The sequence below is a fragment of the Setaria italica genome, chromosome V (assembly GCF_000263155.2).
Source record: "Setaria italica strain Yugu1 chromosome V, Setaria_italica_v2.0, whole genome shotgun sequence".
Taxonomy (NCBI): domain Eukaryota; kingdom Viridiplantae; phylum Streptophyta; class Magnoliopsida; order Poales; family Poaceae; genus Setaria; species Setaria italica.
Window position 1 is genome coordinate 12,313,853 of NC_028454.1, and position 23,537 is coordinate 12,337,389.

Genomic DNA, 23,537 nt, shown 5'->3' on the forward strand with positions numbered 1-23,537 from the left:
AGACAAAAGCAGGGCAGAGGATCTCAACAGTGAGATACTACTGTTGCTGCTTCTCTCCTCTCTCTTCTACTCATGGGTCCCTGTTCACCTACTTCTTAGCCCTCACCATCGTGGGGCCTCAGCCATTGCATCTCCTCAGCAGCACATCATCTGTTCTCTCCGCTCAACATGCCACCCACCGCAGACAATTGAGGACAGCATGGAGTAACAAGGTTCTAAAGCTCAACAACTTGGAAGTTGCTTAGTCACTTGATCTTTGAGGTAACAATGCGGGAATCCGACTTGGATCCAGCTTTTCAAACATAAAGGTTTTCCTAATGAAAAGTGCACATTCATGTAGTATTAAAGTTCAAGATGCTTGAAGTAACAGAAGGGAAGTTACAACATGGGGAATTGGAGATTTATCATTAAACTGTGAATTGGCTAATGTAAGTCAGCAAGAAGGATCAAGAGATATGGGTTGATTATAGCACTCCTTCTATAGTTGGGGCCGTGTGAAACTAATTTCATGGTGTTTTCTAAAACCCCAGTCAATTGCTATGTAAAAAGATGCATGAACAGTTCACTATAAATGGTAAATTGTTTGAAACAAAAGCAACCTGTGAGTTCCATGAGACCCAATACATGTCTCCATCAAAATCGCTATTGGCCATTTCATCAGCCAAAGACCGTGATCCAGAGGTTGGAAAAAATATATCATATTTGGAATCCCCCACAATTTCCTCCTGACCATCAATATGTGTTGCTGTCAACTTATGTATATCGCCGAAGTGTAACCCAGGATGTTTATAGACAAGAACCTTTCCTGAAACTTGGCGGTTGTCACTGTTCAATGAGATAGAGTGTAAGTACCAAAAAGCGGTGCTCAATATTCCACACAAAGTTGGTAGGAAGCTTACTTAATGGAAAAGTAAAACAAAAACACATTTCATGTTACCATGATAATAAGGCATTTGTGTAGAAACAAATAAGACAGAATGGAGAGCAACTCTCCCTGATAAAGTCATCCGAGACCCAACCCGAATTCAAGTTGCAGAGGACTCGGACGCGGGTGGTTGGGGTTCACAACCACATCAGTCACCCCATTCCCGAAGAAGTTGAGCTAGGCTCAATTCCTGATAAAGTCATTAACCTAGCTTTTCGAGAAAAAAAGATCATTAACCTAGCATATACAAGTCATCATGAACTCATATGGCCAGCCCATTTAAGACTACTGTAGTCCAGCATCTGCTTTTACTGCTGTATCCATCTAGTCTTGTCAGATGTTATGTTCTTTTGAAGCAGAAAGAAAATCACAGAGCAATAGTTACGTTCTCTAAAAATGATACGAAGCAAAAAAAAATGTGTTCCTTACAATATCCATGCAAGAAAATGTAGAACCCTCTAGTCATAGGTTTCATTACAATTCAACCTTAGGGCATTAATGAAGTTTCTGATGCAATTGGGAAGTCAGAGGCAATTAATTTGTTTTCGTATTTCTACTAAAATAAAATTGTAAAACATGACCCAACCCATAGAAAGTAAGAAACCCAAGCATTATAAATATTGCTAAACTATTCAATTCTTATATCTGAAAATAATCAAGGAGCATCAGAAAAACATGTACCAAAGCAAATTCAAACGATATGGTGGATATTCCTGCCACTTACTGTATCACACGAACTTGGTCTGGTTTCAGGGCCCCTGTGGGATCAGTTGTGCCCATTAGATAATAACAATCATCAATCGGTATCTTTCCCTGTCGGAAACCTTTTCTTTCTTCTTTGGTCATTATATCTAGCTGGAATTGCAAAAGTGCCTCATCCTCTGGCTGAATTCCAGCAAGGATCATTCGTCCAGACATTAAATCATCCATGTCAGCATGGTTTAATGCAACTGCAAAAGGTATCAAGTTAATGAAAAATTGAAAAGAAAATAGCCAAGGGTCAAATGTTACTAGCTGAATGATTGAACTATGTTATTAAGAATAGCAAATAGCTGGAGAGCGACAACCGAACATTCATAGAATCCCAAACCGACCTTCCAGCGAGTCCCCAGCTTTATTAAGAACCTTATTGGCATCTTCTATTGCCTTCCCTAGAAGCTCCATAGAATACTCAGCTGGAACGCCTCCATAATGAAGCAGTGCGATTAAGAACCTTGATGTATATGCCTTTCTAGGCCGGTTGCTGAAATGATGCAATAAAAGTAAGTGCTGTTGATGTGTTTACCAAAAAGGAAAGGAATCCAATATCTGTATAAAACCATAAATTGATGATAGAATGAGTGGAGTTGCTTTGAAATCTTTTGGATTAGTTGGAACTTCGAATTAGATCTAACGTTCTAGATCAAAATCCTTCCTATGCAAATAGCATCTGAGGAAGATGGCTCCAACATTTTACCATTTAAAAATAAAGACATGTTTGCTGATAATCAGTGACCAAGCATGCACCTTAACCTTAGCTCTTCGGTAAACTTGCTTTATGCTACAAAGTATTTGGAGAAATGGACAGAACATTTCATTTGATGAGAATGTGTATTCAAAGATTTTGCAGAGAAGTGCAGAGTAAAATGGAAAAGGTAACTGCTCATTCCTAGCAAACATATGTAGTTCTTTATCATACCTTGTAGTATCTACTTCGAACGAGTTAAATGACGCCCGCCTGATGAATTGGAATCAGCATTTATCTTTATCATTGATGGTCTAATATGAATGGTTTTATCAGGAAGCTGCAACATAGAAAAAATGAACTTTTACTGATTCTGCACAAAGGATTGAGTTGAGAGAATTGGCAGCAACAAATTCAGCAGAAATTTTATGGTTGTAAAGGATAACATGCTTTCAAACAGTAAACAGAATTTAAAAATGAATTTTGTGGGTATCATTTAATTGAATATTCCAATATGGTCAATAACACCACAATCCAGTCATAATATACTGTCAAGACAGAGGTATCACATTAACACAAAAGATATCAGCAGAACTGATAAATAAGCAAGATCTAACTAAGATAAGCCTCAAAGCAACCACTTTATAAATCTGCTAAACCAAGACAAGCCTGCTAAATTGGTCCAACCATGCAAATTGATAAAACATACCCTTTTATCAGCTAGAACGGTTCCCTTTACTGCATTTCCATTATAGAACATACAGAACTGTATTAGAAGAGGCTAGAGTAAAGAAAAACAAAGAGAAGAAATAAGAATTCATTAGTTAAATCGTAGAGCACTTTAGAAATAACAGGTCATTCTATTTTACAGTTCAGGGAATACATATGAGATGAGATATCGATGCTTCTCAGAATCCACTGTATCCTGTGAGGGCATAACCAAAGTTAATAATGAGTACACAAGACTGATGATACAACAATGGTAGATTCAGGAAGGTCAGTGTTAACTAGAGATATAGCATACATAAGTGTAGGTGATAAATTGCATTAGGGTACAATATTTAAAGTAATGCCCTTCCTTATAATGGATTAATAGGGAAAAAAGCAACTAAACTGAGCAAAACAAATAGTACTAGAACACAACCAATCTTCATACTAAGTGACACAAGAAGAGTGGGTAGCAAATTGATGAACATTTATGGAATGGTGGACAGGTGAAGAGGAGGGAGGGAGAGGGGGGAGGAGGGCACCTGCAGCTCATGTCCCTTCAAAAAGTTTCCCTTGAAGACACTGACTGGGCATTTTATAGCTAAATCAAATGATATTAGGCCGGTCCCGTCAGTGTGTATTAAGGGCTTCCCATCATCATCAGGAACGATGTTTCCATGTTCATCCTGAAACATTCTGCCCAAAATAAATAATATATTCAAGAAGCCAGCCTTGAAACATCAGAGGAAAGAAATGCATACCTTGCAGGGTTTGTCTTCAATTATGATAACATTAATCTCCGAGAAGTTAACATCTAATGTGACAGTTTTGGATAATATCAACGCAAACCTGTATCATTCCCACAAAAGAGCACATAAATTTTAATAAAAACATTGGAGAATGGGGTATTGGTGACAGCCATAAACTAGGACAGAAGGATGTCCAGCATCATAACATTCAACATGAAGTAAAATGGAGAGACTTTAAAATAGAAAAGAAGGTTTTCTCACTTGCACAAATGTTAAAGGTATCACCAAATCTAATCAAACTTCATGTTTTCATTGCAAATCACTGATCTCCTATAATATATTCCTAACAGTATTCATCAATTACCATTTTGCTTGGTAATATACCAAGTGTAAATAAGAAAGTTAACCTGGCCAGATATTTTGACACAGTGGGAGCATTGTGTATGTCCATAAAGCGCCTACGAGCTTGATCGATTGTGCAACCAGACTCGATGTGAACAAAATAGCACCTAAAAGAAGGTCTGAATTTCTTGTTTTTCGCTTTATTTTTTTCCTCCTTTTGTTTCTCCTCCTTCCCTCCATCTTTGTAAACTGGTAAAAGGACAGACAAGTAAGTCAAGACAACTCATACAGCAGAATCAATGTGCAGCTACTTAACATGAGACACCAGTTCTAAAACAAACTTAACACTCACTGTACACAAAGACATAGAAACATGGTAACTAGTCCACTGCAATCTCATTATCTAAGTAGGTATGTGGCTTCTTCGAAAACTTCAAATCATCAGCACAGAAATATATTTTTCCCTGGAAACAGTACAGGATTTTTCTTACAAGAAAACAGGAACATGCCAGAATTCATTTCTTAGAATAATTTACAATAAAAAGGAGCATGCCACACGGCACATGAGACCATCTTTGTGCAGAATCGTCACGAATGCACTTGGCACCAGCACAATTCCAGCAAGGCGGCTGACGGCACATGGAATGGGAGGCCATGTTTAAGAAAGGTGGTAGAACAATGGCCAGCAGGTTAACTGGGACCTAGTGGGTGAAAATACTACTACTTGTGCGCAGGGACACAAAAAAACTATAAAGGGACATATAAATGAAAGGAAGATGAGGGCTTTTGTAAAATTGTTGTATCACATCCTCTTGAGCCACTGTAGTGTCCATATCAGTGTGAAATAAATGAATTGGTGCATTGCTAACCTAAAATGAACCACTTAGAAAGTTTAGTGATGGGGTAGGGACATGTAAACCAAAGGAAGTTGGAGGGTTTTTGTAAAATTGTTGCATCACGTCCAGTGCATTGGTAATCTCAGATGAATCGCTTAGAAACCTATTTGTGCATTCAATATAAGTCCAGCGACCTCCAGCACAGTTTACTCTTTAGGCAATACTAAAAAGTGGTCAATGAACAGTGATTCTAACTTATTGTGGCATGTCATTATTGTCAGAGAAGAGAAGGGAAGCCGGAGTTACTGCTGTGTATTGTAACTGTAGTAGTATATTCTTTACTGAACCCATTTTGCCCCTCATGCATGCAGCATACCATATTTCAGAATAACTCATTTCTGAAAGCTGCGAACTGAATTCAGCACGCTTTCATGGCAGTGGTGCATTAAATGTGTCCAACAAAAATTAAGTAGCTTTTATTCAAACTGGAACTAAATAAATTATGCATCCCCTGAAAAACAAACTTACTGAAAAAGCGGTAGAGATGCAGACCCAAAAGGATACGATCTTCAGCAACCTGGCAGTAATACATGCAGTAGATACCAAAGTTGCCTGCACTATTCGTAAGCCCAGGTATATCAGCGAACTTCACAATAAGAACATTGTCATCACCAACAATTTTTTGCAGATGAGTTCTTGTATTGTCAATATATGGTCCCTGTCCCAATCAAACAATATAAAGTCATAAACAATATTGATATTGAAATTTATTGCTCAACATGAAAATTAGAGTAAGTCAGCTCCAATGGGTTGTAGAATTAAAAAGAAATAGCCAACAAAAAACAACAAAACCTTTTAATCTCAAGCAAGTTAGGGTAGGCTAGAGATGAAACCCAACATTAGCCAGCAACAAAAGATATTTTTTTCAAAAAAAAGGAATGATAAAAATCATTCTACCGACTCATCTGATCACAACAAACAAGGATTAAGCTTTTTTCTCAACAGCACTGAGCAAGATGGTACGCATAAAAGCAAAAGTGAACCTACAATAGAATATCTCATCACGATTATGTTCCAACATTCAATCAATGGACGAGAAATGATATTTAAAGATGACCCTCCAATCCCTTTTGCAATGCACTGATGACTGTTAAGGATGAGCCAAAGAGATGTTATATGACAACAACAATCTAATGACAGACGATTCCATAAATTTTGAAAAATCACATAAGTCAGTACTGTGTACACCAGTCCGCACTTCCGGGCAGATATGGATGCAGTTTTGGTGCAATGCTCCCCTTTATGAAAGGCGCAAAATGTACAGTTCTAGAAAGACATATTTGAAGAAAAACAAATCAAGAATGAAGTATGCGATGCCAATTTAACCTGCAAAATATCAAATTACTAAATTCAAGTGTTGTATCGGCATTGCAAACCAAAGCAGGACAAGTAGTACATGAAGTGAGCAGGAATAGTTCATGGGGAACTGCTCCTTTCTACAACTGATTTGACAGTGAATTTATGTACCAAGTCTGAATTTTGGCCTTTCTGGAACAGTCCATCTATCTTGCACTTTCACAAAACGGGCTTCTCGCACCCCATAGGCCCCAATCAAATCTCCAAACAGAAGTTCAAACCTTAAAAATAGGAAACTCGCTAACCTTAAAAATGGTTACTATGGAGTCATTTCTTTTCTCAACAATGCAGTAGTACAGTCTTGTCTTGCTTGGGTCCCAATCAACGTTCTGCAGGTATCAGTCAGCAGACAGTTCCATGAGATAGCTTTGCTAGCACTCTCTATGAAGGTAAAAATGGGAAAATAACACGTATGATTTGATTTATCCAGATGAAAACCCAGATTAATGCTGATCCTACATGGATCTACCAAGAGAGAGGAGATGCACAAATAACGCTTACAAGTTACGAGTGGGAACATCCGTATTGCAAGAACATTTATGATCACATTCCATGAAATGAAGAAAGTTTTGCTGATCTCTCTTGTTCCCCTATAAGACAACCTAAAACCGATGGGGATTTTCTAGAAGAAACCAAGATAACATTCTCTTATAAAATTATTGGAGATCTAGTATGGCATAACTGTGCCTGTGGTAGTAATAGTAATAATGTCTGGTGCTATTTTTGTTTCTCAGTAAATTAATCAAATAGATGAGGACTATTATGTACACACGCAACACCATTTCATCAACAAACATGTCATACACATGTCTATATAGTTCCAGATGAAAATAGATGAATCTGATAATCTGTAAGCAACTACGAAGTTGCTATTTACGTGTAGCAGTTGCCATCATCAGGTAAAATGATAGAAATAATCTGGTAATGTAACCAAAGTTTCAGGGTGATATAACCTTTCTTCTATCTGATGCTGGTAGAGACTCATGTTCAAATCTGTTCCAGATTTCTGACTCGAAGCAATCCATGGGCAGAGACTTCAAATACCTTATGTAGTTTACATCCTCTATCTTCTTGCTACAGGAACATAAAGAGGTGCAATGGATTAGAGGCTAACAAAGACAGCACAAAAATAGATCACACATTTTCAAAAACTAATAAAAAGTAGATAGTCTTTTGGTCTATTGTATTCCTTTGGACATAGGGGTTAATCAAATAATCCCTTATTTACTGACGTTAGTACCATTACTTGTTCCGATTAAAAGAACGTAAAATCAAATCAAGACTTACTCTGCAAGGTACACATAAATGAGGAAAACACGAACAAACTCCAACTCCCCCAGTGCTATCATTTGAGGGCTTGGAAAGCTGACACGCTCCCGGGTTGTGGAGCCAGTTCTCGGTGGTGGTGCCTCCGTTGCCATCAAAGCATTCCCAGTAGCAAGAGAAGGTGGTGTTGCCACCCCTACCCTCCCTGACGGGCCATCCATTGGTCGAACACGCCTTGTAATATCCCGAACAGGGCTCAGGGTGTCATCCCGGGCAGTGCCATCGGGCATCTCATACTCGGGTTATCCAGCTTCAGTTCTTCGGCGATTTGCCGCTGGAGAAGCCACTGGTGAGAAAGGAGGCTGATTCTGCAACCCACCAGGAGAGGTCCAACCGGGCGGGCTGCTTTCAACCTCCAGTCTCATCCGAGTCTGGAACTGGAACAGTATAAGAATCTCTTCTCTGCTCATTCTGCAGTCTGCAAGGCATCTTCTGGACAGAGCTCGCAGGCTTGATTGTTGCCTGGTTTGAAAGACCAAAGGCAATTCCAGCATCAGGGCTCTGAACCTCGTTGTCGTACAGTGGCCCCAATAAATACCGAATTGTCTGTATGACAAAAAAAAAAGACTTCACGATCAGGAAGAAGGCAAGCAGTGTAGGGCGTAATACAGGGGGAAAATCACATGTGCGAATTAACCGAAAGATGATTGGACGGAACAGAAAGCTCAAAGCATCCCTCGGCGGGAGTCCCCGAGAATGAGCAACGAAAAGCAGAGTATCAGCTGACAAACAGATAATGCACTTTCCAATAATTGAAGGGACAGCATCATAATATAATGCAGGCTATGAAGCTATCTGATGATCAGTAGGAGAGCCCCTAAATGGAGAATCACTCCCAAAACGGTGCGAGTGAACGGGCAAAATCCCCCAGAACTGCAACCAGAATCCGTCTGAAAATAGCGCTACTTCACTGCAGAAGATACACCGCAACTGAAAGCGAAAGGGACGACCTCGAAGCGAACCAAAAAAAAAAAAAAGCGTTGCCGCCACAAAGGGCCGAGAGCGAGCGAGACAGACACGGACCTTGCGAGGCGGCGCTCTCGGCGGTGGGGATCGCGGCGGCGTTGTGCTCCATGGCCTCCCTCTCCACCATGCGCATGATGTAGGCGGACAGTGTGAGAACCGCCCAATTTGATCTCGAATTAAGTGAATTGATGGTCAGAGTGTTAAACTTGTTTTGCAATTTGGGTCGTGACAGACAGCCTCCGCACGCCGTGCCGATTCTCCCAGATCCTCCGGAGCGCCCGCGACGCCGCGGCCTCGCCGAGCCCCGCGAGCCTGGCGCGCGCCTGCGGGTCCGCGGCCTGCCCCACCTCCGCCTCGAGCCGCGCGAGCTCCGCGGACACCGCCGCCGGGAGGACCGGCGGCCCCAGCGCCCGCGGCGGCGTCGGCTGGTCGTCGTAGCACGGCGAGGGCTGCTGCATTGCAGGTGCAGCCGGTCTCCGGGTGGGCGTAGAGTCTAGGGTTTAGAGCATGCGCCCTCCGCCGGCGGTGGCGAGAGGGAAGAGTGGGCTGTGTCGCGGCGAGAGGGGAGGGAGCGAGTTTGGCTTGGCGCTTGTTTATTGTTTAGTTCACCACCAACTCCCAATTTTAGCACTATAAAAAAGAAGATTCCTCGTCATATCAAATTTGCGGTATCTTAGTAAGACGAAATTAAAAACTAATTGCACAGTTTTGTTGTACTTTGCGAGACAAATCTTTTAAACCTAATTAGTCAATGTTTAGACAATAATTTACATATACAAATGAAATGCCACAGTGTGCTACAGTGCTGTAACACTAATTTGTCACTTCCAAATTTTGACAACTAAACAAGATCTTGCTTGGAAAGCCTCCGGTTGTGAGTGGGGAAGCGAGGAGCGGCGCTCTCCGGTTGCGATCAAATACGAACGCGAGAGTACAAGTGTGCGCGGGGCCCGCGTGGCAGTGGGAGCCGGAGATGAGATGAGATGAGACGAGCCGTTGGGTGGGTACTTAAGGACCGTTGGACGGGTGGGGGGAGCCGCCTGCCGCGCTCCAGTGCTACAGGACGCGTGGCGCGGTTTGGGAAGGCTTTGGAATGCGCGGCGGCGGGGCCTGGGTAACGACAGAGGATAATTCAGACTCGCTACTGCTCCAGTGCTCAGGTTCCTTCCTGCGTCATCGTCATCGATCGAGCTCTTCCTCTTCCTATTGCCCAGTAGCCGTGTATGTGACACCCTAATTTTTTTCACCTTTTGCAATTTAATAAAATTAATTATAACTTTCTAGAATTTGTTTGAGTTCGTTTAAGACTTTAAGGTTTCTATGTGAATTTATTATGCATTATAATCTTTTCTAAATTAACTTAATGAACTTTAAGTTGAAGTGTGTTGTATTCATGCTGGTTGCATTTGTTATTCCTTGAGCGCAAAATGATTTTAAAATATGTTTATACGACTGTTAGGTTCTCTGATAATTCTTCCAAATTTTTCTGGATTAATTCTTCTTTTTACTAGAGCTAAATCTATTTATTAGAAGGCTCTATAATCCTTTTCACGAGCTCCAAGAGTATTTTTCGTGACTTAATTGATTTATCTAAATTTTTCTAGATTTATCTTTACACGAGAAATATTTCTAAAAAAGAGAATTTCTCTGTCCTATCAGGAACCTCCGCGTGCGCGCCACGCGGGCGCGGGTCCACGCGCCTATAAAAAGGCGCCGCCCGAGATCCTGCTGCACCGCCCGCCGCCGCCTCCGCCGTCCTCGCCTGGCCGCCCCGCGCCCCCGCTTGTGCGCCCGTCGCCATCAATGCCGCCGGCCGCGCCTTTGCCCCTGGCCCCGTGCGCCTGCCGCCTGCGCGCCGCCACCGCCTGGAGCCCCGCGTAACCGAGCTGAGGACGCCCCGCCGGTCCCCGCCGCCGCCGCCGCGTGGAGCCCGAGCCGGCTGCACCATCCGCCGTCGAATTTCCGGCCGGAATCCATCCGCCCCGCCGCCAGTGAGCCACCCCCAAGAGCCCCTCGACCACCTTCCCATTCTGCGCCACCCCGCCGTGGTCCTAGACTACCGGAGCCCCATCTGCCTTGGTCAAAGCTCTCCGAGCTTTTGCAAAATAAACCCTCAGCGTTTTGCAGTTAGGGCCCCGGACTCATCTGTAATAATTTGTCAATTCTATGTGTCTTGGATGATTTGCAGAAGAACCCCCTTGATCTTTTATACGCCTTCAACCTAGTCCAAACCGAGCCCTTCTCCGGATCTAACCGTGACCTTGGATCTAATTGCGAGCACTGTTTTACGTGCGTTGAAGCTCTTTCTTGAGTTAATTGCATCCGAGTCTCTGAAATCTTGCTTATCTCGTAACTTCTTCGTTTTAGCTCCGGTTTAAGTGATTCTCGCGCTCACACATCCTTGCAACGTGTACGATAGATAAACAAGTTGTGTTGTTTTAGCAAATGTATTTGTTTGCTTTGTTTAGTTGCTTTGGAATTTGGATGATCATGTAACAGTAGAAGAAGCGCAGTTCGAGAAGCGTGGTTCGAGGAATTTCAAGAAGGGGTGTTTGATCCTAAGCTAAAGTTTAGTTCGCGTCACATCGAATATTCGGAGGCTAATTAGGAGGACTAAATATGAGTTTATTATAAAACTAATTACACAGATGGAGGCTAAACGACGAGATGAATCTATTAAGCCTAATTAATCCATCATTAGCAAATGGTTACTGTAGCAGCACATTGTCAAATCATGGATTAATTAGTCTTAATAGATTCGTCTCGCCGTTTAGCCTCCATCTGTGCAATGGGTTTTGTAAATAGTCTATGTTTAATACTCCTAATTAGTATCTAAACATTCGATGTGACAGGGGTTAAAGTTTAGCCTAGGGATCCAAACACCCCCGAAGACTTCAAAGACTCTGAATAGTATTAGGACTTTAAGGAAGGCAAGATGTGTCCTTGATCATATTTTGTCCTATACACCATTTATATGTGATGATGAAATATATGATATGCACGTTTGAGTCTTAATTTGATGGTCCTAAGGATTTATCTAGGTTCCAATATTATTCCTTGTAAACCTGGGTTTACCTTATTGTTGGGTAGCCATGCTAGTTGCTATACTTGTTTATGGTGGGAACTAATGAACAATGATGAATCTGATTTATCTCACATGCTTTAACTGGAACATGGGATGACCACCCAGGAAAACAGTACAACCATAAGACGAACAGGATCTGGTCTTGACTAATTAATTAGAGACTCTAGTTTCTGGTGGTCTTACTGAAAGGGGCAAGAGGGGGCCTTGTGATGGGGTATAGCTCGGCTCCTTTGAGTGGTATTCTCTTTGTTGATACTCACCTTAGGGGAAGGTTACACACACAACTGTCGAAACCTTAGTGAACCACTACCTACTACAGAATATTTGTAAAGACCTCGTAGCGTCCTTGTACAGTCACATCTCGGGAGTGTGATAAGTGTCTAGTTTTGTACAGCATAGTTGGGTCTAAAGTTCTTCTAAACTTTTACGCGACTTATGGTGAAAGTGTACAACCTCTGCAGAGTGTAAAACTGATATATCAGCCGTGCTCAGAATCAAGAGCGTCATGAACCCTCGCATGATAATTGAACTTGAAGAACAATAAACATGTATTTTATTTCTGTTCGTGATATATCCTTGCTCTCATGCTTAATTGGGTGGTATAAACTTACATTTTAGTAAATAGTTTGATAATAAAATTTGACCAACTTTAAAATGCTTAAATGCAGTAAACCAGTCAGCTATTTCTTGACCTAGCCTTACACTACATATTTTCTAATTGTACTTACGCTTGCTATATCTGTTGTTCAGTACAAAATAACTCTGTTGGAGACTTTGAAAAATTGCTAGGCGTACGTTTTCCCCCGATCAACTGCATGTGGAGTTATTAGAGATCCACTGCTTATATTGAAGATTTTTATCTCAGCTTCTGATTATGTAATCTATGTAACTCTCTCTTTACATTTTAACACCGTATTTGATATTTACTGAAGTCATCGTACACATGAAACTTGATCATGATACACATATGATAGTCATCTTCTTTTGATTTTCAAACTGGGTGTGACACGCTACCGGCCCTGATAACGGCACAGAGGCTTTGTTTTCTTTTCTTTTTCTTTTTGCATAATTCTGTAGTTAACTGTTGGCATTTTCGTACTAGCTAGGAGTAATCATGGCATTTTCTTGCACGGAGTAGTTCATTCCACTCTCGATGGATGCTGCAGGCTGCAGCCAGTGTACAAAGATCCCATTGTTGGTCCAGCGCCATTGCAGTGGTAAGTGGGGATCATAAAGCTGTTTGGATGCAGGGTACTAAACTTTAGAAGGGGTCACATCGGATGTTCGGACGCTAATTAAGAGGATTAAACGTGAGCTAATTATAAAACTAACTGCAGAACCCCTATACTAATTCGCGAGACGAATCTATTAAGTCTAATTAATCCATCATTAGCAAATGGTTACTGTAGCACCACATTGTCAAATCATGAACTAATTAGGCTTAATAGATTCATCTCGCGAATTAGACTCCATCTATATAATTAGTTTTATAATTAAATTATATTTAATACTTCTAATTAGTATTAAATATCCGATGTGACAAACAGGCCAATAGCAGCGTTTGGTGGCGCTGCGCGGGCCGCGGGCGCAGCGGAGGCGGAGGCGTGGAGCCTAGTGATGGACCGGCAGGACTCGCCTTGATCAAAGCGGAGAGGAGAGCCCCGGTTACGGGTCCAGGTTGAGCACGAGACCCAACGTTCCGTGTGCTCCGTAAAAGAAAGGATCGGACTCGACTCGTCTCGTCGACGTCAAACTCAATACGGGCGACAAGCCTCACCTGCATGCCTCTGGTTCAGGCGGCATGGGCATGGCCGCGCGGGAGATTCCGAGGCAAAGTTTGCATTTTGTTATAAATGCGCAAATGTAGCATTTTATTTGTATTTGTGAATTATTATTCTCAAAAGATTCATCTCGTAAAGTACAACAAAACTGTGCAATTAGTTTTTGATTTCGTCTACATTTAGTACTCCATGCATGTACCGCAAATTTGATGTGATGGGAAATTTTCTTTTTCATAGTACCAAAGTTAGAAAAAAAAAACTAAACAAGGCCTGATTCCCTCTGCTGCTCACCCTCTGCTGCTCACGCTCAGAGCTCTGGACTCATGCGTCAACTCAAAAGTAAGCTCAGCCAAGCTGTGCGTACGTCCCTTTGGAAAACACGAGGTCAGGTCAGTGATTCGAGTTTCCACTCGCACAGCCATAACTGCATGCGTGGCCACCGATCCATAACTTGAAGGAAAATCTGATGCTTTGAATGAACGCAACCCGACTGGCACGGCGTTTGGTTACTTTTGCTTATTTTGTAGCATGTGTCACATCGAATATTTAGATACTAATTAGGAGTTTAAAGAGTATTAAACGTAGACTATTTACAAAACCCATTACATAAGTGGAGGTTAAACGACGAGACGAATCTATTAAGTCTAATTAAGTCATCATTAGCAAATATTTACTGTAGCAACATATTGTCAAATTATGGACTAATTAGGCTTAATAGATTCGTCTCGCCGTTTAGCCTCCACTTATGTAATGGGTTTTGTAAATAATCTACGTTTAATACTTTTAATTAGTATCTAAATATTCGATGTGACGGGTGCTAAAAATAAGCAGGGAACCAAACCAGGCCAAATACTACTGATCTTCCATAGCAGATGGTACAAAGGTTGAGGCCTCCTTTGGATTGGAGGAACTTTGGAGGAAAAATGAAGGATTCCATGCCTTTGGAACGGAGGATTGGAGCATAGGAAAATTGAAGGAAAGTTTCCTATGCTGCTCATTTCTTCATAGGAAAACCACAAGAAGAAAGAGCTCTTTTCCGGTAGCATCCAGTCAGACCTCTTTTTTTCTTTTCCCTTTGCATGGGATCGAGGCAAATGAGCTTAGCTGTTGCTAATGCAAGTCCCTGAGCACCCATTAAGGTTTCCATTCTGTTAGTTTAGCTAATGCTATTGGGGATTATACACTTCATAAGATTTCCATTCCTGTGAATTTCCTATGCCATTCCAAACACCTACCTTAGGAAAAATTCCTATATTTTCTAATCCTATGTTTTGTAGTTGCATTCCTATAGAATTCTTAAGTTTTTCCTATTCCTATGTTTTTGCAATCCTATGTTCCAAAGGGGGCATGAGGTTCTTGGACCATTATATTTGTCCTGTAAACAGATTTATCAGCAGATTGGCTCAAGCTCGCGCGGTGCACCGTCGTCGCCGAGTTACTGCTCTTGAACCTTGGACCATTGCCTGTAAAGAATTTCGAGAAATTTCAAGTGGCCTGAACATTTCTGTTCTAAATGTTCATCGCAGGGAATCCAAGAGTCGCACCTGAGGATACCAGGACGTGCTTGCTGGCCAGGATAATGGCTGCCAACATGTACTGAATTTCTGATCAGCCCAGCTGGGGCATAAGCACTGCAGTGCAGCCCTGACCGTGCATCTGTGTTCAGGGCAAGGATGAAGCATGTCACACTGTAACAGTGAACCAGCGAAAACTCTGTTCTTTAAGCCTCCTCTGCTGCAGAATTTTGGAAGCAGATTTCTTGGCGAGAACCTTACCAGATCGTGCTCGGCAGATCTTGTTGAACGGAGTTTCTAACATCCCCGAAGACAAAACTTGCGTCCATGTCAAGCAGGTTTGTAAATCCCAGCACAATCTAGAGTTCTAGACTAGCTGATAGTAAAATGTTGTCAACAGTTCATTTTTGAGATCTATAAATGTGATGAGGAATTTATGTCTTACCGAGTTGGCGATGCTTCTTGCTGCAGTTCTTAATGGGAGCATCATGAGCTGTGCTATATATGAAGCAATGAATTAATGCTCGGCAGGCTCATACATACATGGAGGGGTGAGCGTCCTCATTGCTCACATCCAACCATTGTCTTCTCATCGTTCGCCTAGTCTAGTTGCAAAGGCATACACATTATGAAGGGCAACAAGATGATGATCATGTTCTTGTCCGCCTTGGTTACTGGATCCTTAGTATTCCCTGTGTACTGTAAGTATCTGTGTGATTGTATTGTTGTTGCTATTATCCTAAGGATTGCAGTAGTTTAATAGAAAAAACTGCAGGTCGCCATCAGCTACTACAGGATGCCACCATGAGTTCCATCACTACTTCTGCCAACGCCACACCATCATCATATGAGAGAAAGGTTAAAGGTGACCTTTTGCATCAGCACGTGGTGTGGGTTCTTCGATAGGATAAAAGGCACCGCTTGCTACTGTTGTCCGGATCAATCTCGGAAAGAGAATTGCCACCTGACGATGCAAGAGTGCCGGTCCAACTGCGCCTCTTGAAATCCTAAATGCTCACCGCCATCTCTTTAATCGTGATGCACAGTCGACCGTGGGTGAAATAGTGAAAAACCTATGTGTAACTATGCGATCAAAAAAATCTATCCGGAGGCAAAAGTAATATTGTTTTTTTTATAAGATACAAAAGTTGAAGAAAGAACTGTCATTGTTGCAGTCTGAAGGAGGGAGTCAAAGTGATGCAGTGCAGTGGTGGTATTTGCTCTTAAAAAAAGCGCATGCCTCCTCTTGCTCCGCTCGGCAACTGCTTCACATCGGTTCACCACGGAATATATATACACATAAGTAAAGTAAAAGAAAAATATACACATGCAGTTCACAAATATCCGGCCCATCGGCCCACGCACACCTTACATGGCCACTGGCCCATCATATATCTGTTCATGACACAAGCGAGCCGTTCGACTTCGGCACCGTCGATTATTAAAATAAAAATAAAAAGTGGTGATCAAAGTGGAGCACCGGGTACGGGTCCAGGTTGTCAGTGAACTAGAGCATGAGGTCCAATCTGCGTGCTCTGTAAAAGAAAGGATCGTACTAGCCTCGTCTCGTCGACGTCAAACGCAATACGGGCGAGAAGCCTGCATCTTCAGACGGCATGTGCATGGGGGATTCCGATTCCCCTGAGGGCTTCGAGTTTCCACTCGTACAAGCCATAACATAAGCCCATGGCCCCATAACTGCGTGACCACCGATCCATCCCAGCCTTCTCTACTAACCAACTCCAAGGAAATCTGATGTTTTGAACGAAACCGGCTGGCACTCTACAAATGAAACAGCACGTCTGGGACTTGGGAGCCAAACAAACCTTGTAAAGCTTCAACTTACTGTACATGGCAACGGTTCAGCTGGTACGCTTCTACATTCTTTACAGCATACTCTAAATGCTTTGGATAATTTATACACAACCGACAGAGAAAAAAACAAAAACAGACCACACTGTTCTTTGCTGCATGCTAGCCAAACACAACCGGCTTTGCTCTCTCTCTCTCTCTCTCTCTCTCTCTCTCTCTCTCTCTCTCTCTCATATAAGTTACCTTTTGTTAGTTGCGGGTAAGTAGGTTAGCAAAGTTTTGAGCTTCAAAATCCTCCACCTCTTATCATAACACCACCTGTGGTTGACATTAGTAGATCATACTCGAGAGAACGGGCTTCACGATACTGATCTTCCATAGCAAATGGAAGCAAGGTAGAGGTTCTTCGACCATTTGTCCTGTAAACAGATTGATCAGCAGGTGGAAACAAATAAAAAAGAACTATCTGGAGCTCACAAATTTAAAAAAAGAGAGGAAGGTGAAGCCACCTTGACATGCTGGCTGGGGAAAGCAGATGTTCTCAATGTCTCCTGTGTTTCATCAGTAGGCTTTCTCCTAGGGACGCTCAAGATAAAGGCTGCCTGGTCCCACGTGGCAGCCGTTGCCGTGATGCGATAACCATTGTCCCAACGCATGTGGATGCCCTCACTTGGATATAAGAAGTCAAGCTCCACTACCTACAAAAGAAACACCACTGCTCAGGTCAGGAATGGATCCTCCGTAATTCTATACTTAAATGTTAAATTCTTTCCAGATTTACTTCATCAACCAAGAATACATCTGAGTTTATCAGTTTGATTCCATTTAGGGTTTGTTGACACTGTAAACCAAAGACACGCTAGCACATACCTGAGCACTGAAACCAGCATTGCGGGACATGACAACTGCCCATCGGCTCCCAGCTGTCGCCATAGCAGTAACATAAAAGCCCTCCTTCCATTTTTTGTTTATCCATTTGAAGGGAAATGAATCACTTACTTTGTAGGACTGCTGCGCATATTGCGTCCCTGGAAAACCACACTGAGTCATTTCTTGTTCATTTATACCAACAGCAAAAACAAATATTCCGATATCAAAGCATTTCCACTTCACATAGCATCCAAACAAAAAGGCACTAAAGTCTATAACCCCCGCCCATATTCCTAGTCTCCTAGGTATAGCTTATTTATTAGGTCAAAAAAGATATAGCTTATTGTGTTAGAAGCTTAAACACATCTCCATCATGATTCATGAGGGAGTAACGAGTATGGCTCCTACAGTAGATGCTAAAGGAGTTTCTTTTTAGTTTAGTAGGTGCTAAAGTTGAGGGGGAAACATGTCATGTCATATTTGTCTGGGTGATTTCTGAGATGAACCTTGTCACTAGATCATGCAGTGATGATCCAGTGTCCAGTGTCACTAGATCATATTTGTCTGGGTGATTTCTGCAGTCCAGGCATCAAGCTGAAACATTAAGAATAATTACCTCTTGACATGATCACCAGAGAGCTGCCATTATTCGCACCGGCCAGTGCGGTGATATAGAAATTTCTCTCCCACTGCTCCATTATCCATTCCTAACATAACGCAGGCAAGTTAAAGGTCTGACAGCATAAAACAACACCATGCAAATGACAATTGAGATATCACTGAGGATGTCTAATCAGTGACGTGTTGACACCCAACCATAAACAGATAATAGTAATAGTAAATCCAGGAAAGAAACAGAATTGATACTGCTTACCTTGTGAAGAAAGTGATGAGAGAGTTCGTATACTTGAGATGTAAAACCGGTTCCAGCATCCATAATTAAAGCCCACAGATTTGAGCATGAGGCAACTGAACTGATAAACAAGCCATCTTCATTTCCCTTTTGAATATGCTGTAGTAATCTATTATCAGCTACATTGTAGTGGTACCTGAAACAAATGTGGGTAAGAAAATAGAAAAAATCTCTTTACTGCTATTTGGCAGATAGATGCATCCAGCAGACCTCTGTTTCATAGGTCGACGGGCATTGTACACACTAATCCACTGAGTTGCAGGCATCCCCATTCTGATCTTTTTCTTGGGTTGCTCATCATCATTTTCATCCACTATTAAGCGGCCTCTCTTCTGGCCAACCTGATATATTAGCTGGAAATCCGATTGAGCATTAGTTATTAAGAAGATAACTTTTTTATTGCATGAATGCAAAAGGAGGTGATGTATAACCTGCAATCGAGAATTGAAAATGGGGGTCAACTATTGTACTTTTGCCAATTCACTATCTTTTCCGCTGCATATCATGTTACGCATTGAAATCTCATTGCCCTTTTTATTACTCTAAAAGACAAGTGTCTTCGTATGGCCTATGATAGCATAATACTATATTTCTATTCTCATGTAAGCCATAGACAATATTTTGAGTTTCTCAGAATGAACAAGGGAAATTTGAGTTGATGCGTATTGTATAACAGATTTAGCCTACCCCAACTTGCTTGCAACTGAAAGGCTTTGATGTTGTTGTTGCTGCTGTGTATTGTATAACAGATTCCCGCAAAGTTTAAATCACAGGGTTACCCCTATGTAGTAAACAAATATAGGATTCTAGCAGCATTGTGATTGCTATTTGCTAACATAGACAATGGCTCCAGAGCCAATGGAACCATAAATTACTTGGGGTAAGACATAGGACAAGGATGCAAGTCCTTTGAGCTAATAAAAATAAAGAGTTCACATAGGAATAATGTACCTTCTGAGCACCATCTGTGTTTATTGGTCTTATGTCTGGATTTGGGCCAACAATGCCATCAAAAAGAGATATGCACTTCGCATAGTTTGGTTCTTCATCAAATTTCAAGTTCACGACATACTCAACAAAATGCCGGAAAGGTTGTGGGCAAATTCCACACAAAGACTCTGGAGGTGTTGACATCTTTTTCTTGCAGACAAGAAAACCTTTGTTCTCTCCCTAAATTGATTGAACAATGGAATGAGAAATAACAATTTAAGACTGAAAATAAATAAATAAATAATGTGAGTAAGAATAAAAGTGACCTGAACATCAACTAACCTGGTATCCTTGCCAAGGGAGGCGACCACGGAGAAGAAAAATAAGTGTGTATGCGAGGGATTCAAGGTCATCTCTCCTGCTCCCAGTTCTTCCCAAGTGAGCATGCACACTAGCGTAGCGAACAGTACCCCTGTTTATGAAGGAAAAAACAAATGACAAAAGCATTCCAATGAAGTAATGTGCGTGGTAAAGGACAGCATACAAATATTCCCAACCGAACCTAAAAATATCAGGTCTCTGATCATAGTCAACATGGCTCCCCGTACCAGCATCCTTCCATTTAGTTGCTGCACAAGTACAAAATAATATTTTATGAAGAAACAACATAAATGTCTGGCATCAAATAGACATGATACAAGACAAGAGTTGAATCTGGTTACAACTTACCCAATCCAAGGTCAACAAGAAAAAGCTTCTTCTCATCTGGGGTACCAGGAGGACCAAGCAAGAAGTTCTCAGGTTTCACATCACCATGGACATACCTGCATATACACATCTTATGAAATACAGTTTCAAAACAACTATACAAGACCCATGGTTCTATCTCAACAACAGTAAACAAATTACCCTTTAGAGTGCATCTTCTCCAGTATGGAGATTGCCTCTATGCCTATGCAAGCAACCATCTCAACAGACATCCTGTAAAATACAAGATTGGAAATGATGGAAAGGGTTAAATATGAACAGTAAAGATTAATTATAATAATGTACAGATACCCACGAGTGGGAATTATTATTCCAAACATCCCATAGGCTTGGCCCCAGCATGTCCATAACCTGCATGCAGACCGAATACGATTAATAAGAACAAAATTTTGTCGATATTATTAAGGAAAGAGGTACAAAATAAGACTCCAAAGAGCTAGGAAAACACACGAGAAACCAAACTAAAAAAAACTCATGCATATAATATCTATGCGTGCAAGTGAAACAAATATATGAAGTTCATTGTCCAATACCATGATGTAAAACTCAGCCTGTTTTCCTTTGTAGTGTACCCGTGGAACACCATGGTTTCCACTAAGAGTGCTGCCAAAGAGAGGTTTCAAATAAGCAGGAGTGGTTAAATGCAACCCAAGAAATAACTAACACCAAAAAGAATTACATAGAAAGAAAAAAAAATAAAAGACAACTAGTCATGATTCACAAATCAGTACGTACTTGTAAACTTGCCACTCATAAGGAGCTCCATAGTTGCAACCTTTGCTGGTTTGATGTTCAAATTTCAGCGCAACCTGACAGATATAGAGGTATGAAAATTGATGTGACTAAACCTTTTCAGTTCCAACACTATGAAGCATTTATGGAGATATAGTGACCTCTAAAGCATTTGAACCAGGGTTCCGGTCACTGAGACGAGGGGCAGAAATACGTCGACCGACATATACTTGTCCGAATCCACCCTTTCCAAGTTTCCTTTCAAGCTTATAGGTTGGCGAATTTCCAATTTGTACCTGTTCCAAGCAAGCGTGTGAGCATCCGAAATAAATATGCAGACAGCAGAACAGATCATGCAACCACAAACACAAGCAAGCCTGTAACTTAATTCTGTACCCCCAGATTTAAAAGTCAGGTAATCTTATAATAGCATAATGCAAAATACAATGAAGATGTACAATTAATTGAGCATATATTAGATAGATCGTAGGAATCAATGCCCAATGGCATGTTAAGAAATACATTGATATTGTATAAAACTATACATGCTGCTAGCACCAGCATGCATGGTAATCAAGAATGTTCATTTCATTAATCTAATTTTACATACTACAGATATGGGTGAGAATACCGAGCCATAGCTTCAACACCTATACAGGATCAGTACATTTGACAGTATGTCCATTCAACCATGTTTTTATGCATGGACGAGGTCTTGAAACTACGAATAAGAAAGAGCATTTATTGTTAGGACGTTACTACCACCTGATGTCTACTAGTTATTAGCCATTTCGCCAATCATCTCCTTTAAAGTCATGACCAATGATAAACTCCATACATAATCCATATATGTCTACAGAAAGCAACAAGCCGACAATATGAAAATAGTGACACTTTGGGACAATAATGAAGCAGAAATAGCCTCACTCAAAACAAACTAAAAGCACCAAGAAACGACAAAAAAAATCCATGCATCATACATATTCGTTTCCAAAATAGCAAATCCATTATCCGTGTGAGCAAAGATCCCCTGCAACTTGTCAAACGCCAAATATGACAACAAGTCCCCCGTGACACTAGCAAATATATGTCGCACTAAACCCAGCAGCTCCAATCCCAGCTCTCATTGTACACCATACCTCACCAGCCAGATCTGTAGTGTAGTTCAGAACTTGAATCCTACCCTAGGTTTAGATTTGTTCTACTAATATAGGAATAAAAAGTTCATATCAATTGGAGAGATCTTAAATACATTTGTTGTCTTTGCAACGATGTGTGCTTCTAAGTTCTAACCTAGATTCTCATACTAGATGGCTTTCTCCCTAATTTTGCTGTAACAATAACCACTAGCAAACTCAGTGTGCCACAAGCATAACATCCCACCGTCCTTGGGTTGACAATCGAACAGAAACACGGCTGCAACCCACAATCGGCAGCCTTTAGTCGAGCAACAGAGCACTAAGGGACACCGAATTTCCATAATAAGCATCTAGATTACGCAGGGAGAGCCATGAAGATATTTCGAGCTTACCGTCAGGGGCAGCGGCGGGGCGCCCCCGTCGTCGCCCGCGCCGGCGCCTGCCTTATCCCCGCTCCGGCCGCCGCTGTCGAAGTCGTCCATCCCTTCGCCTCCCTCTTCCTCCTCCTGCTGCTACTCTTCGCCCTGCTGCTGCTGCTGCGGCGGCGGCGGCGGCTGCTGCTGCTGCTGCTGCTACAGCACCAGAGACCTCGCGGCTCGTGGCTCGGCGACCGGATTCCGCTGGTGCTGCCCTCCACGGCCTTGGCGCGCGCAACAGCGGGGCGCTTGCATCCGTCACGGGCTCAGCCCCATGGCCCCGCGTCCGGAGGGGAGATCGGGCGGGGAGGCGAGCGGATACCGGCTGAGACGCGGTTGCACTGGCTTAGGGTTTGGGCTCCGGCGGCGGATGAGCTGGTCGGCGAAGGCGGGGGCGGTGGTCGGGGATGGGGAGAGCAGGGAAACGGGCGGCGCACGGCAGACGGCTCGGCAGCACGGGAATGGGAAAAAAAAGTTTGTAGAGTTGCATACGATTACGAACTATTCCACGCGCCGTTCGTGCTTGTGTAGACTCCGCCTCCCCGAAGAGCTTACGTAAAGATAGAAAGTTCGCGTCTTTGGGTGAGCCGGGTCTGGTTGGGCCTCAGTCCATGTCGCATCATGGGCCTTCGGCGAGCCCGATTGGCCGACCAAACAAACAAAGAGAGCCCGCGAAGGAAAGCGAAAAATGTTATATCTAATCATCTTTAGTAAAAAGAAATGTTACTACCTCCGTCCGCTATTTACATAAAGTTGGTTAGTTCATTTTCTAGCTAGTCAACATCTTATATTAAAAAGGATGGTGGAAGTAAATTCTGATGGAAATTACTAACCAAAGTGTGGTCTTACATTTATGACCGGAGGC

The 23,537-nt window shown here is 42.1% G+C and overlaps 2 protein-coding genes across 2 annotated transcripts; both read right to left on the bottom strand.

Annotated features, from left to right (window-relative positions):
* Positions 1-51: 51 nt before the first annotated feature.
* Positions 52-9,303, bottom strand: LOC101770455 (probable RNA-dependent RNA polymerase 3). The gene is made up of 14 exons (XM_014805192.2): positions 8,770-9,303; positions 7,708-8,292; positions 7,374-7,494; positions 6,666-6,749; positions 5,533-5,722; positions 4,234-4,417; positions 3,839-3,926; positions 3,620-3,763; positions 3,253-3,294; positions 3,079-3,150; positions 2,618-2,709; positions 2,020-2,168; positions 1,650-1,875; positions 52-825 (listed from the first exon to the last, which is right to left on the bottom strand). Exons 2-14 carry the CDS (start codon positions 7,974-7,976, stop codon positions 531-533), a joined length of 1,956 nt encoding a protein of 651 aa, XP_014660678.1. The 5' UTR covers positions 7,977-8,292; positions 8,770-9,303; the 3' UTR covers positions 52-530.
* Positions 9,304-16,881: 7,578 nt separating this feature from the next.
* Positions 16,882-23,148, bottom strand: LOC101772445 (casein kinase 1-like protein HD16). Its single transcript, XM_004968481.4, has 16 exons — positions 22,649-23,148; positions 21,279-21,413; positions 21,121-21,194; positions 20,919-20,988; positions 20,681-20,736; positions 20,527-20,598; positions 20,347-20,441; positions 20,180-20,246; positions 19,960-20,089; positions 19,639-19,857; positions 18,898-19,040; positions 18,649-18,823; positions 18,391-18,481; positions 17,775-17,932; positions 17,414-17,602; positions 16,882-17,323 (listed from the first exon to the last, which is right to left on the bottom strand). The coding sequence occupies exons 1-16, from the start codon at positions 22,736-22,738 to the stop codon at positions 17,264-17,266; spliced, it is 1,824 nt and encodes a 607-aa protein (XP_004968538.1). The 5' UTR covers positions 22,739-23,148; the 3' UTR covers positions 16,882-17,263.
* Positions 23,149-23,537: the final 389 nt, after the last annotated feature.